The sequence below is a fragment of the Scleropages formosus genome, chromosome 16 (assembly GCF_900964775.1).
Source record: "Scleropages formosus chromosome 16, fSclFor1.1, whole genome shotgun sequence".
Lineage (NCBI taxonomy): Eukaryota > Metazoa > Chordata > Actinopteri > Osteoglossiformes > Osteoglossidae > Scleropages > Scleropages formosus.
In genome coordinates, this window is record NC_041821.1 from 11,531,782 (window position 1) to 11,548,123 (window position 16,342).

The following is a 16,342-nucleotide window of genomic DNA, read 5'->3' on the forward strand; positions in this document are numbered from 1 at the left end:
TATATATTTACAGAAATGTTGCTTTTCTGTAATTTATATATTTTAACATTTCTTTAATTTTCCATTTCATCATTGACCTCTCACTGCATTGTCCAGAGAGGAAATGTATTTGAAATGCAACAGTGCTGAGGAACATTTATTTTCCTTGCAACCTGTCAGACAAGGCAATTTTGAGAAAGTATGGCCAGCTTTTGTCTTGTTATGACTGTGGACCTCGTGTTATGTCTAGAAAAATAAACTGTGCGTGCAGAGCAATCTCAGAAGAATTCCCCTGGAGATATACCATGGTGCACACAAGAGAGGGCCAAATACCACAACAGAGCCCTTTAAACGATAGCACTTGTGTACACAGGAAGTCAGATGTATACCGCCTTTTAATTTATCATTTCTTGACTAGTATTCTTTTTTCCCTTTTTTTTTTTTTTTTTTTTTTGCTGATAAGACGTTTTGGGTTTTCCTGATTTCAATGATTAAAGGAATATGTAGACTCCAAATATATGATGGCCGGTTTACCTTTGACTGTGATTTGTGCCACAGCCTCTATGACGCCCAAGGTGGACATGGCCACGCAGGTGTAATTGGCCGACTGGCGCACATCTGTGAGTTCCAGCACATTGCGTCCAATGGGCATGTCATCCTCTGGCGTGAGGTCTTCAGCCCCTAGCATCCATTTAACATAGGGCATGGGTGACCCCACCGCCACACATGTGATGTTGACACTGCCACCAGGCATGATCTCACTGTCCGTTGGAGGGATGGAAAACCTTGGGGGAACTCGGCGAACTGACAAGGAACAGAAATGAGGAATCCAGAAATGAGGAATACTTTCCCTGGGTTAACATTACTCCAAGATCTCTACGATGGTATACAATAACCAAGTACAATGTAGCATCAGGAGAGAGATGTGTATACAAGAGGACAAACTACGGACTCATCAGATATTTTGTAGTCTATGGAAACCATCATTAGATATCTTTTTAGTCTACAGAAATTATATTTTTTACATTTTCTACAATGTGCCTGTAGCCTGGAGATCCACTAACCCCGGTACTATGAAAAAGCATATACAAATAAATAAACAAGAGTTGAAAAAATGGGTATACACAGGTATGACATAATCGGATCCATATGTATATAAGAAAAAAATTGCAGGCTGATTTTTGATAGCTTATAAACAGATGGGTGTCTGAACAGCAATACACCAAAACATGGGTAAAAGCAGGAGCAGAGGTAGGAGATCAGACTTTAAAATCTTAAGAGCAGAACTCTGCTTTGGGGAAAGCCACAAAGTGCACAATGTGTGTGTTTTGTAGGCCATAATGAAAAGCACAGAGCTCTGGAGTTCCAAAGGAATTTCAATGAGAATTTAAAGCGGAGGACAGAATTAGTGTGGCATTAGCGGTACTACTTGGTTGCAGAAATCCTTAAAATCAGTTTTGTGAAACAAATCATAATGAAAATGCTTGCACGTACTTGCGGTGCACACTGAAATGTTTAACACAGAGTTGCACTGAAATATAGGATAAAAAATTGTTTTATAATAGGGCTAAAACAAGAATGCGCCACAGTAGGCAACACTGATGACTCGCAAGTTCAGATCTGGTTCGGTGTGTGTGAAGTATGCATGCTCTCCCTGTGTTCATCTGGGTTTCCTCCCAGAGTTGAAAGGCTAGAAGGACATACCCTCCTTTATCCTGAAAACCACACAAAAGGTTCAGATGAGTCAAATTCGAATCAACGGCATGTGAGCCTAGTCAGTTGGATACAACTTTCACAATATTAAACATAATGCTTAATTTTTTTCTATCATCTGTATTTTAAAACATACAATATTCTAAACATCTAAAGAAAAAGAGAGTTCACAAACTGTGTCAAGTGACTTTGTATAATGTGACGGATTCACAAATGTTAAAAACCATTCATTTAATAGTATTAAGAAACAATTATTCTTTAGATTTTTTTTTTTTTTTTAAAAATAGCTGTCCACCTTAGAAAAAAACACAAATTTTCCTTGGAAAAAGTGCTGCTTAGACAAGTGATACTGATGACAGAAGATCAAATCTGTATTTTTTCAGTAGTAGTGACATCTATGAAATTCTGTAAAGCAATTAAAGGATTTTCCTCTGTTTATTTCCTAACCAATTTTCAATTAATCACAACCCCAAAGACATAACAACATCCTGTTAATTAAAATGCCAGTTCATTAATCATGTCTTATTACAACAAAAAATGTGTAATTATTTCTCACCATGAGCTCTAAAAAGTATAATTAAAGAGAGTAAGACACTGTCATACTGTATGCGGCCAAGGAAGGTCTCTGATGATTCAGCAATGCACAAATAATGAGATTCTCCATCACAGGGCCTGTCTGCATGACTGACAACCACTGTAACTAGACACTAAACACAGTGACAGCAAAACAGGAATAAAGATGTTGAAGGACATGGGTCTGCACATTTGCAAACCATAAGAAACATAAGCATTAGCCCTTCTTCTAAGGATCTTAGTGCCAGTGAAAAATCAGACAACCCCTGTGTTCTTTAAGAGTAGTACCTTGATTTAGTAGTTACTGTGATAATATTTGTAGACCAAACAAAAACAATGAATGCACAAGTCAAGAGAACATTACAAAGCATGAGCATAACAGACTTGAGATTACCATGCCCCCACCCCTGACCTGGTTTTCAGCATGCATTAGTAGAAGCATTAGTAGCATTTTAGTGTTTAAGCACCATGGCCATGTAGGTGGTACTGTAACTGAAAAAGGGTATAATAAAAATAAAAATAATTACAAGTCGTACATTTTCATTCTTAATAACTGTGCTCGTTTAAGTGAATCTGTGGCCCTCAAAGATGGCTTAAAAGGAAGAACAGACCAACCTTCCCGCAGCTCTGAAGAATGTAGGAGTCAGATGCAGAGCACAACGAAAAAAGGAATGGAGAAAAAACAAGGCAAAAACACAGACATTAAAAAGGCTACATTCAAGGCAGGCAGCAACGAGTAGAAGAAATACTGCTATAGCCTACACTAAGAGCTTTGCTGAACATTGTTTTAATAAGTCTGCAGCTGTAGAAAGAGTATAAAAAGATTCAGAACTCTTTCAGAGTGGCAAGAGCAAAGAAAATTAATCAGTGTATTCCTGAAAAAAAGAATATTTTAGAGACTTCTCTACTCGCTCATAAATCTGAGTGTGGAAGCTAATTAGTAACACACCAAGCATCAAGTCATTACAGTTAGGAAAACCAAGCAGAAAAAATAAACAGAAAGAACAAGTTATATCAGTGCAAGAAGGTAATAATAAGGAAAAAAGATATACAGGATATTGTGAACTAAAACTGGATGCATTTAATTAGCACACCCAAACCTGGTCACCAAGATTTGAACTTCATCCCCATAATATCACGGTTAACTGTTGGGTACGAGGTGAAGGTATGTATGTAGTCATGATACTGTGCTGTAATGAAATCAAAGTTGTTTTTATATGTGGGTCCTCTGTGACTTTACCGTCCCCATACCTCGGACATACAGGTTGGCAGGAGCGGAGTACCGCGTGCCGTCGCTGTTGGTGGCGACACACTCATACTTCCCCTGGTCGGATTCTTCACTCTGCTCAATCTGGAGGGCACCTAAAGTGGGAGGGAAAAAGCGTTGGGTGGAAGCGCTAGTTAAAGACCACCACCCGTCGGAACTCAAACAAACAAACAAATAAGCAGACATGACAATGTTCATGAAAGTCTTCCTGTTGCTGCTGTACTACACTTCATCTGCTCCTTTGGGTTTCAATATATAACAAATGAAAGTATTATATATTTTAATATGAACTTTCATGTAATAAATATCAAGATATCTACCAGATATGTATCCAAAATAATGTCATATATATATATATATATTTAAAAGAATAAATGTGACAGCCACTTTTAGATATGTATTGTCCTGCTTATGTTTTCTGTTCAGTACTTCATTACAGACACACATTATTTGACAGTGTAACACATTTTTTTATACCTGCTCTAATAACGTAATTCTCTTATGTGAAGCTGAGTGCGTGTGCTTCAATTTCCATACAGGTGGATGTATTTTAGTATTGTTTGTCACAGCAATGCCTGATTTCTCTGGGCTTCCAGCAGGTTTATATTAACATCACTCAAACAAGCAAAAGAAGATCCTCTTTGTACCTGTGCACCCATGTTTGTTTACATTGCTATCTTATCTATTGCATAAAAATCGCATTTCATTTATCAGAAATTTTCTGGGAAGTGTAATATTTACCTTCAAAAGACCTGTCAAGTGTGCTCTAGAACAGAATGTGTAAACAGGCTAGGGGGCTTTGGGGGTACAGGAGAGGGTGCAAAAGCCTGCTGAGCTTAACAGTTCACTGGATTGCTCAGTATGGAAATGGGTGGAACAGCTTCGAGGGAAGCATGGCTTGAATTCAACAGAAGACACTTACAATTAACAAAAGCAGCGTAATCAGGAAGGGACACTTAAAAAAATAATTTAAAAAAAAAATTGAGGTTGCAGGGGATTTAAGCATAACTTACACAAAGATCTACCCTAAGTGGAAGCATTTACAGAACCTCAGCTGAAAATACTCAAAAAAAGCTAACAGGTTCAAAATAAAAACAGAAATGAAAAAAGCATTATTTGATATAATAAAAAAAACTAAACAAATCAATTGCAAATCGTTGTATCAAAATATCAGTGTCAATCACAAAATATTTGACATGCAAATAGTCTGAAGAACAAGAAATGTCAGTGTGTCAAGTGCAACTTACAACCTTTTGTCAACCCTTTGCTGAAAAATAAAATTGTATTAGAGGACAAAATAAAATTCAAAACGGCAGCCAAGAAGAAAGTAGCTGCGGCTTTACAGGCTAGGCTGAGACACCCATAGGAATCCACCAATGGGATCAGCTGTATGGTCTCACCGAGCCCAAGAAAAACGTTTAATGCATCAACCACCCTTCAACTCGAGTCGCGCAGGTAAAGCTGGGAAAAAGGGGTCCGGCAGGCCTTTATGTGAGACCTTTCAGTTAGCCTTTCCCAAACCCTGAAGAATTAAAAAAATGAAAATGTCAAAAAGTAAAACTGCTTTTAAGCCAAGAAAAAGTAACACAGGTGAATGAAAAAAAGCACCGTAGAAACTTTATCAAAAAAGTGGTTGTTTGGGGCTTTTTTTTAGAAAGTAGAAGAAAATAAAGAGAGGAAAGAGAAAAAAGCTTGCTTAGATTTTTTTGTAAAAGAAAAAAAAAACACAAGAAGCAGAGGAAAGGCAATGTTGTCTTCAGCATGCCTGCGTGAATCCACACCATCTGGGCTTTTAGTGCTGAACAAGAACAGCTAAAGGGGAAAAATGTTTGGTTGTTTTAGTTGGACAAAAAGAAGGACACATGAGACTGGACTATGGCCAAAAAAAAAAAAAAAAAAAAAAAAAAAAAGAAAAAAGAAAAAATATGCTTCATTGTTTCACCATAAGCAAAATGTTTTGGGGAAAAAAAAAAATATTTCTGAATAGACATAAGAGAAAAGAAAGGCAGCACAAATGAAGATCTGATGACATTAACTGAATGGGTCAAATAAAAACAAGAACATAATGAGGAAGCAATGGATTTCTGTTTCAGCTACAGGACAAAGATGGAACGGGGGGAGATGGATGGTTGGGGGTTGGGGGGGGGGGGGGGGTGGGAGGACACCAAGAATGAATAATTTCATTCTGTGAACATCAGTTCAGCACTCTTACCTCTTATTGGTGTACCACCTGGGTGGATAATATGAATGCAAATAAGATTAGAAAGAAGAAGCATTAGTACGAGAAGAAGGAGTCTGGGGCTTTGGAAGAAGAGTCAAATTAGATTTAACAGAATAAGTCAATAAAGCTACTGAGAGGGAAGAAAGAGAAGAGTTTGATTCACTTCTATTGGCACAACAAGATTATCATAGGTAGTAGCAAGAGGTCAAAGAGCAAGTTGTACACTGCTGTTCCACAAGGGAGTACCATTTGGAGGAGGCATGGCTTTTGAAAAAGCATTTACTGTGGGAGGACGCAAGAAATCTGCACATAAAGGAGAAGAGGTACTACTTGGAAGGCTTAAACCCATAAACTTAATCTTACATCTCTACTGCAAAAAAGTGAAATTAAATCAAAGTCGCCACTTCTACAGCAATCTGGCTCACAGCTGCTAGTGGGATATTGAGAAACAATCACCAAGGGGAGTGAATGTGTGAATGAGTGAGTGAGTGAGTGAATCGGATAGGTACCGTACACGTGAAGACAGATAGGGATGTGCTACCAGTGCAAGTGGAAGTATGGTATATACCTGTACAGCTTTTGTGTGCTCAACACAAGTGCACTCTGTGGCTAGAACGGCAACACGTGTGTGTGTGCGTGTGTGTGTGTGTGTGTGTGTGTGTGTGTGGGAGGAGGGGACGTGTGCCACTACGCCTAACAGGTGACTACACTAACTGTTAGTAAAATGCATGCCATGCATTTTAATAGTAGTTTGAACATGAAAATTAGTGGGGGTGAAGTGTGCTTCAGAACTAAGCACTTACCAAAGGATTCTGGAGAATTAAATACGGAGAGAAGAAAGACAGCATAAAGATATCATTATATTCCTTAGTAATTTGGTACAGAGTTTTCAGAGTTAAAGCTTCTTATACTCTACTTCACAGGTTGATAAAATATCTAGCCTTTACATGAAAATAATGTTTATTTACACAGTTCTGCTCACAACAGACAAAGTCAGGTTAACAAGACGGATTAACATCACAGGACAGGTCAAGAGCTGAGAATTCTGAGAAGAAAAAATGATAAAAGCAGCTCAGGCTGTAATGTTACTGTTATGTTATTACTATTACTTGTGCCAATCTCAACGGATTGCTACAGACACATTTAATCTTGTCAGTAATTCCTGAATCTTACTCTTAAAGGCTAAATTAGGAAAACATCTAGCAAATATGAATATAGAGCAAATCTTGAGGGGTTGGGGAAGGGGGGGGTTTAAGGTTACGTCATAGGCAGAGAGAAGCAGAAGCTGGAGTCTACAAGAAAAGCAGGGTCCGTAGATCCAGGCGGAATCTAAAGGACTGGGGAAGCTTTGCGCAACCTCACACACTACTGTGGCTACTTTGTTTTGGAAAAATATTCCTCTAGAAAAAGGAATTTCGATCAAGTTATTCAAAGACGACTTGGCTTCATTGCAAGAAAAAAGAGAAAGAAATAAAACAGAAACAAAAGTGTAATGTATTAGTGCGAAGGGAAGGTTAGGATCCATACTTTTAGTTAAAATGCTGGAAAGAGCACCAAACACAATGTATTTTAAAATGATTTCTGTGGTCAATTAGGCTATTAGTTTAAGTTTACTTTCATGGAATGGTTTAAAACAGGTGATACTCCTTTGTGAGCTCTAAATGAAGTCCAATGTTGAAAAATAATATTATTATTATAATTATTATTTTTGGAAAATAAAATAAAAAGAAAGTGATACATAGGAGAAAAATGGATCCATCGAAAACTGAGATAATTAAAAATAAAAAATAAAACTCATAAAAAGTACAGTCACAGCAGTGAGCAATGTGTAGTAAAAGAGGAGGCACAAACACAGACAATACAGTCAACAGGCCATGACAACACTGGAGACAGGGAAGAACGTGTATCAAACAATGCGGAGGAGAAGCAAGAGGCAGAAACTCTACGTTACCTTCAAATCAAAAAAAGGCAGGAGAAGGGAGAACAAAACAAACCAATAGGAAAGCAGCATTGGACCAACCGGCAATGGTCATGGGGACCGTACCTGATCGCAGCTGCTTGATGCGCCCGTTGTTGTTGCTGGTATTGACAGGCAGGAAGTCCTTAAACCAGGTGATCTCTGGGTCAGGGTGGCCGCTTGCAGCACACAGCATGGTGGCCGTGCGGGTTCGCTCCACCACCTTCAGTTGGGGGCCCATGTCTATGATGGGGAAACCGGTGGGGAGCTGGTCCTCTGCAATACAGGAAACCAGGCAGCGGTTCACGGCAAGCCCCGCCCTTGCCCGCCACGCCCTGCCCCTCCCCATCCATCCTCGCCGGGGGGAACGGGACCAGGCTTGCGCCAATACTTCCACTCCAAGCATGATCTTGTCATGCAGAGACAGATGCTTAAAGGCACTCAGGGGATGTAAGAGCAAGTTATCTTTACATTAGCTCACAATATTAACAAATTTATGCATCCAAAACTTAAAAATAAACACTTTTTGTGCAGCTCTAAAGGAGATAAGCCAAATAACTAAGCTTTTTGTGGTAAAAATGTCGACAGATAACAGAAGGAAAAATCACACTAAAGCACTGAACAAATCATATGAACTCCAGACTTCTAACACCTATATTTTTATTTAGTTTGGCTTACCAGATATCCTTTAGCCTTTTGAACTGCAGGATAATTGTCTTATTTGAAATACTAATTTTTCAGTGTGTGGGGGGCAGTTTTGTCATAGGGGAGCACATACAGCATGTACAGCTCATCTTCCTATGTAGGACACATGCTCGTGTCTCCCCTGTGGAACATGGGTGCCCACTTTCTATGAGTCACCCACTCTGAGAGATGCAGCAGTGACAATGAAAATGGCAATGTATGCTTTACCACGGAAATTGCTTTACAACAAAATGTGCAGCTGCTGCTACGTTTACAAAGAATGGAATTTTAAAAGAAAACTTGCCTTACATTTACATTTTCATTTATTCATTTAGCACACGCTTTTCTCCAAAGCGACGTACATCTCATAAAAAAAAAATACTGTGTGTGCTTTACATTAGCAGGAAGACAGACATAGATGCGGGCGTGTGATTCTTAAGTCCAGTTAGTTTGTTTCTTTCCACTAATTATCTTAATTGTATCTATATCCAAGAGTGCATCTACCCAGTAAACCTGGCAGTGAGCAGGGACCAAAGTATTCCAGTACCCAGCAACAATTTAACACTATTATGTGCAAACTATCAGAGACAGAAGTTATTTCAGGAACTATAAGGTCACCATTATTGTTTGAGAAATAAATAAAAATTAAACATAAATATATACTGTATATATGTGGGGGATGCGGTGGTGGAGCGGGTTTGGCTGGGTCCCACTCTCTGGTGGGTCTGGGGTTCGAGTCCTGCTCGTGGCGTCCCATCCAGGGTGTGTCCCCACTGTGTTGCTGGGTTAGGCTCCGGTTTGCCTCGACCCCACTTGGGACAAGCAATTTCAGACAGTGTGTGTGTGTGTATATATATACACACACACATACATTGCAGTACACCATAATCTTCTTCTCTTGCACCTTCAGCATTTTTTCTTGGTAACGGGTTAATACTTTCTAATTCTGATCTCTTGCACCACGTGCAGTAGTTTGAGAAAGATCCCTGTCCAATGTTTTAGAGAGGCTGACACGTTTTTGCTGTATTTGGTAAACCTGATACTCACCAATTTACTTCTGATTCATTTTTATCACATTGTTAGCCTTGAATGACCTGCCTGACCCAGTTTTGTTACCCACATCAGCACTCTTAGTCAAGTGTCCCTACAAATAAATGAAACATTACAGGGAAGGCCACTTGAGATCACAGAGGCATGTGAAGGATTAGCCTTCATGGTAGCATCTGTGTTTGGGGGAATCAGGCCGTCCTTACAGACCTGCCCTCAGGTTGCACCCTGTCAAAGATCACGGAGCTCTGAGGAAACGGAAGATAAGCATTTCAACAAGTGGAGTGAGCAAATGTTTTCTTGCAATGGATCAAAAAAAGGCATATTGCACATGCTGAAGCGTTGGCCACAGAGATCATCACAAGTGTACACACAGCCTCCTGAGCACATCTGTTGGCTGACATGCATTCCCTTTACAGAGCTCCAACTGTAGGTCAAATCAGGACGTATTGGTGTCCAAAGTGGGATAATTAGCATGAATTACCGTCCTTGGATGCTAACAGCATGTGGTTACAATCAGTCTGTGAGATGCTGGTTGGCAGCGTAGTGAGGTGTGTAGTTCCTCCAGCAGAGGATAGTAACCCTTTATTGTATTCTACATTATCATCTATGAATTTCAACTGTACAGATTGGGCATAGCACACCAGAAAAACACTTGTTTTCTTTATACTTTAATCAGGTTATTTAAATTTTGACTGGGACATACATGGATAACACTGCTATTACAGGCAATGTTTTGTGTGTATTAAGCTATAAACCACCAACCTAATATAGCATCTTTTATAAGACTGTCCTAATGTTGTGACACCCTGTGAGCTTGCTGATGAAGCTTTTTAAAAAATGCATCTGGGCTCTTGTTTTTCCATGCTTAATTAGTCACTGGAAATTTCTATTGACCTCTCTTGAGTTGTTTAGTTAAATCACTGTGATTGTGCATTAACGGTCAGTTTACACTACAATAGTTGTGCAAAACTGGATAGTTTTTGAGTGCATTTTTGTAATGATGTCGTGCATCCACAATGTCAAGAAGGCAGTGACAAGCATTTCTCTTAAAGTGCTTCTGTTTCAGTGTAATAATTTTTGCAAAGCCAGTTTGATGTTGTAAGCACGGATTGCCAAAAAGGTAGGACTGCTCTGCAGCTGCAGCATCTTTCATTCGCCATCAGAAGCTCACCCTTTCAACACTGTTTTAAATGTCATCCTCATTATGCCCCATAGCAATCAAATGGCATTCACACAGTGAAATGACATTTTTAATTTTGATCTGGACTTATTATAGTGTTTTTCTAAATAGGAAATCTGTGGTTCCTATACTCAGCCCTACATAACCTGAGCAACATATTCCTCATTAACATTAAATTCTACAACTGGTAAGCAGCTGCTAATCTTAGCAGATTTCCTGCTGCATTAGGCTCCATTCTTAAGGATGTTGAGGAGTTTTGCAAGTCTATTAAAATCTCAGATTGCAATCAATCACACAGGGCACAAATATAACTGAGGAACAGAAACAGAAAACTTTGGAACTGGACCAAAAAAAGGGAATGTGAAGAATGCAAAGCTAGAGTACAGTATTCCACAGGTAGATATAGGGCTTGTCAGGTGACCACACCAAAAATGTGGAGAAAGCTATGTGATATTCAACCAACCAATGTCTACAATCCCGAGAGGGGTTGTGGCAAGCCGGAGCCCGCAACACAGGGTGCAAGGCCGAAGGATGGAACACACCCTGGACGGGACGCAAGTCTACCACAAGGCACCCCAAGCAGGGCTTGAACCCCAGACCTGACACACAGCAGGCACTGGCCAAACCTGGCATGCCACTACACCCACCAAGGGATATTCAATACAATTTAAAAAAAAAAAAAAAAAAAATTAAGCATATTAAAAATGTTAAACATAAGGCATTAAACATCTTGGTAAAATACACAAGTACGTTCTAATGAAAACAAACATTGAAACTTAGAACAGACAAATAAGGAAATCTAACAATGTGATACATGAAATCATTGATGGAAAGCTTGCTTTTAGTGTTTGTACAACTGTAAAAGAGAGTGGGGGGGGGAAAAAAAAAAACTGCATCAATGTACCATTAAAGCAATATCCCCACTGAACTTAATGCGCTTGTGAAGAGAAGAAAAAAAAATCAATTGGGTAAGGTGGCTATGTGAAAACATTTGATCTGCAGTAGTTTCAAGGTCAGCCTTGCAGAAATGAATAGGTCAATAGCCAACAGTAGCATTCTTTAACACCACGGCTGCAGGAAACCCTAGGAGCAGTTCTATCAGTTGAATAACACAGCAAGAAAGCAAGAAAAAAGCATGAGAATACCAGTTCTAAGAAGAGTAGTCAGAATGGAAAATTTCCTACTTTTCTATTTTTTGAAGGCCTTCAACTTTTAAAATATAATTTAATATATTATTGGGAACTAGCATGTTAACATTAACCCTTTTTTGAAATGTGGGGTAGGTATTAAGAAGTGAAAATCTGTTCAAGTTTGTAGTGTTTCCAATGCCATGTGTCATTTAAACTGTTTCCTCACAGTTTCAAGCCTGAGGAAAAAAAAACAACCTACATCAGCGTATCCTGAATCATTCAGTAACTAGGTATATCTGAATGGGGAAATAACAAAGAAAACAAAAAGTTATCACCCTGTAGGACAGGAGTGCTAAATGTTAGTGTTCATTCTTCAGTCTATTTATTGTTGTCCAAGCCAAGTTCAAGCCAACAGTGCACCGGCACTGCATTGCTGCATGTGGTGAGCTCATGCTCTATAGGCCTGGCCAGCTGCTCTTCCATCTGCCCTGGGGATAGCTTTCAACATTCTCTGGTATCGACCATAAAATCCCATGAGGATGTCACAAAGCTTCAATGACACTTACGAAGTCTTACTGCTGTGCAAGGTTACACCTGAAATCCTTTAAAAATCACATGAAAAAGAAAAAAAACTGCATGTAGTGGCACAACTACTTTTATATAGAAAAGCAAAAGAAGAGAAAAGTTTTTTATGTTGTTATAAAGTCTTAAATGGATTCTCTGACAAGACTACCTTAAAAACTTAGTTCTAAGCAAGGCTTTCCACTTGTTATTGTATAAATTGTACTTGTTGCTAATATAAAACTGACTTCCGAGCGATACACCTACGTTCCTGTTGTGAAGTTTGACTTTGTTTTCTACTACTAAATCTACACATCTAATTAAGTTTGGTTATAAAAACATTCAGTGAGGCCTACTGTAACATATTTACATATTTATTATCCAGAAAACAGCTGCAACTTCGTAAATGTTCCAAAAGTCTATGTAGATGGTAGAAAAGACAAACACCAAAAGGAATTTATGCAAGATTTCAGGGTTAAATATGAAAAAGAAGGAAAAAAAAATGCCACGGGCTTTACAATATAAGGTCTTTTTAATGGTCCAACACCTTATCTTTGCCACAATCAAGAATATGCTATACTTTTCAGAAATATAATCACTTTTCCACCATTTAAAAACATCCACTGTAAAATAAGGTGTAAAATAAAATAAAATGAAATAAAAACATAAGCAGGACATCAGTAATGAATGACAATTGTGTAGTGGACAAAAATAGTTTGTATTCAGTGCAATGTACCAGGGCAGGGCAAAAATGTTATTTGTCTTCAGATTTAAAGAAAAAAAAATTAATAATCATCCAGTGAAGTCACTACAGTTCAGTAAAGACCATTAGCTATTCTAAGCTGACAGCAGATGATTAGTTAGTGTTCACCCAACAGTGCTGAGTTAATTTAATGACTGCCTGATCTCAGAGAACTAAATCATATTTAGCTGTTGCTGCTTAGACCTGCATACTGCCACATTGTTAGAATTTTCTTTTGACAATTGTGACTTATCGTAATATTGAATTTGCATAACGTTATTAATGTAAATGTGGTCCTAAAATTCTCACCTCTCTTAGAGTAAATAGGTACTCATATTCAGCAAGACAACCAAAACACATATCACCTTAATGCTCGCTTCAAAAAGAAGTAGTGATTATTCCTCAGCAGAACACAACTGACCTAAAAACATATATCTTTCCTACAGTAAGTGTCTGTATGTAATTTTTAAACAGTACATTAAGGAAATGAAATAATGAGATGGGATATTTATGGTTTGTGCAAATAAGACATGTTCTCTCATGCGGAAGCAATGACACTAATGTATTTGTCGCACGCATTCTTTACGGATTCTGTGGCAAGCAGGGATTGGAGGCCTTCAGGACTGTTAGGCCTCTATTGTCATCATGAGGACATAATTTCTACCTCACATGCCTGAAGTTTCATAAGGGAGCACCACATTGAGTCAAACTGATATTTATCTAATGGATACTCAGAGCGACCACTAGTTCTCACAGTGCTTGCTGAAGGCTAGTTCTTAGTGTGAAAAGGGCACTCAAAACTGGAGGGAAGGCAGAGAAGAAGGAAGAAGCAAAGTAGATGAAAACTCCACTATGCAACTATAATGTTTCTTAAATACACGTTTACTCAGAACTATCCCTTATTCTTTCAACTCATACTTTTTAAGTATTTCTGTGTATTTCAGAGACCGTATGAAGACACTGATGTACAATGACACACAAGATACACAATTAACATTTTTCATTTCACATTTCTGCAACACACACTATAGCAACAAAACCAGAAACAAACAAATTATTTAATTTGGCTCAGTAAAATGCTGCATGATATGCTGAATATGTCTTAATTGTGTGATTTGCAATTATGCTTTGTAATATTATGTTGTGCAGAGAAAAAAGGACATCTAAAAACATGCATGTGATTGGGAGAGGCAAGATTAGAATGGGATGAGCTCAGAGAGGAGGCACAAAATGGAAGGAGAGAGTACGTGGCGTGTGAAAATGGTGCTGGAGCCTGGAATAAATCATTCGATAAATCATTGTTCAGACACAGATGACATCCTGGCTCAGGCCAAAACCTGACAAAAAAGGTAATTTACAGAAGACAGACGCTTGAACACACTCATAATCTGACTTTGCAGAGGATCGGGGAGCTGTCAGTGCTGGATGAGTGACTGATGCCTGTTCCTCGCAAAAAGTGACTGTCCCTTATCACAAAATATGCTCTTCTCAGCCCAGGGCCTATCTAATTCTGATTGGACATTCTGATTGGCTCCTGCTTCAAGGGGAGGGGCAGAATATCTTTGTTATCACATCAAGAGAGCATCCACTTTGAGGGGTTATCTAATTGCACAGAATGGGCCTAACATCAGGAAAAAAAAAAATAAAAAAAAAAATCGGCAGAGAAACATTAATTTAAAATGAAATTATGGGGTAACGATATTGATTTCCACTTGATACAATCTTTTACATTTGCCGGAAGTTTAATGAGGCCGAGTTAAAGCTACATCAATCGAAAACCAACCAGAAACCGCTTCAAACAAGATGGGGAACTTGGCCACAGTTCAGCTGATGTATTCAACTATGATTTCCTTGGCAAAAGAAAAGGGAACCCATAATTATGCTTTTGTTTTACCTCTGTCCTTATTGCTTTAGCGCATGCAAGAAGCTATTGGTAACAATACAGGCAGCAAATCTATACCCTTCCAAGCTCCATGATGTCATTTTTAAAACCCTCTATCTTTGTCTCTCTGCTGCCCCTTTCTTCTTTTGTCTTTTGCCTTCTCCTGAAATGCAAATTTCATGCCATTTTTTGAAAAGGGTGGAAGCGCAGTTTGGCACATCACTGCAAAGAAGTTTGTAATCAGTGCACCCCAGGATTACTTGTGACTGACAGTCGAGGAGAAAATCGTTTAAAATATGTCAGTTTTCATCTTGGAAGAAAAAAAAAATGTTCCCAGGAGTAGCCAGCATTTAAAAGAAGCTAAAAAGGAGTAAAAATGTACCAATTAAATGGTGTATCTGGGTTCTCAACATACTTTGCTCCGACAGACTGTTTCAGATTAGATGCCCCCAGTTTTGATTTGATTTACAGATGTAGAAAATTCACTAAACTATTTTCAACTTAAATTAGACTGAAAATGTAGATTTATGTACAACACTATTCTTAAATTGGGGGCGCGGTGGCGCAGTGGGTTGGACCGGGTCCTGCTCTCCGGTAGGTCTGGGGTTCGAGTCCCGCTTGGGGTGCCTTGCGATGGACTGGCATCCCGTCCTGGGTGTGTCCCCTCCCCCTCCGGCCTTACGCCCTGTGTTACCGGGTAGGCTCCGGTTCCCCGCGACCCTGTATGGGACAAGCGGTTCTGAAAGTGTGTGTGTGTGTGTGTGTGTTCTTACAGGTACCACTTTACCTTAAGAAGAAGTCATAAATGGTGTTAATGGAATCCATGTTAACATTTTACAACTAGGAAAATACTGTATATAGCTCATTCATGAACTTGTAAATGGAATACATGCATAATTTTCAGCTGGGAAGAAAAAAATAAAAAGGGACAGGAAGCAAAAAGAAGGCCGTTCTGTCATGTAATACAAATCATTTAGTCAGATACATTTATAGTTATTCATTTAGCTAAGACTTCTCCAAAGTAAGCTACCCACAATTATTACCCAAGTACAGCTGGGTAATTTTTACTGGAGCAATTCAAGAGAATTGCTTTGCTCATGGGTGTTAGAGGAGGCAACATAGTGGTCTAACCACTGTGCTGTTTCCCCCCCAAAAAAATAATTCAACAGAAAACATCTAAATAAATTTAACTGATGGGCAGAAAGACACAGAGAGAAAGACAGACAACTCTGGGACTGTTATTGCAGTATTGCATTTTCATAAACTATGCTACTAGTTCAAATAAAAGAACAGATTTGAACATTCATGGAGAATGGAATTTCCAAAGAGAGTTACAGTATTATAAACATTGATTCCATCAATAAACATTACTGGACCCTTACTGGACCCCCTGCAGTTTGCTT

At 38.7% G+C, this 16,342-nt stretch overlaps 1 protein-coding gene across 22 annotated transcripts in view; it reads right to left on the reverse strand.

The window, feature by feature from the left end:
- The window catches only part of ptprdb (protein tyrosine phosphatase receptor type Db), a 281,632-nt gene that overhangs the window by 45,252 nt on the left and 220,038 nt on the right, over window positions 1-16,342 (reverse strand). For 14 of the 22 annotated variants that reach the window (XM_029259211.1, XM_029259220.1, XM_029259218.1 and 11 more), the window contains 6 exons: window positions 7,798-7,986; window positions 6,557-6,565; window positions 5,745-5,762; window positions 3,517-3,627; window positions 2,881-2,892; window positions 514-783 (listed from right to left, as the gene is read on the reverse strand). In XM_029259211.1, coding sequence (XP_029115044.1) covers window positions 514-783; window positions 2,881-2,892; window positions 3,517-3,627; window positions 5,745-5,762; window positions 6,557-6,565; window positions 7,798-7,986 — 609 coding nt within the window. The remainder of the gene's footprint in view (window positions 1-513; window positions 784-2,880; window positions 2,893-3,516; window positions 3,628-5,744; window positions 5,763-6,556; window positions 6,566-7,797; window positions 7,987-16,342) is intronic. The other 8 variants (XM_018737900.2, XM_018737912.2, XM_018737910.2 and 5 more) reach the window with 4 other exon arrangements.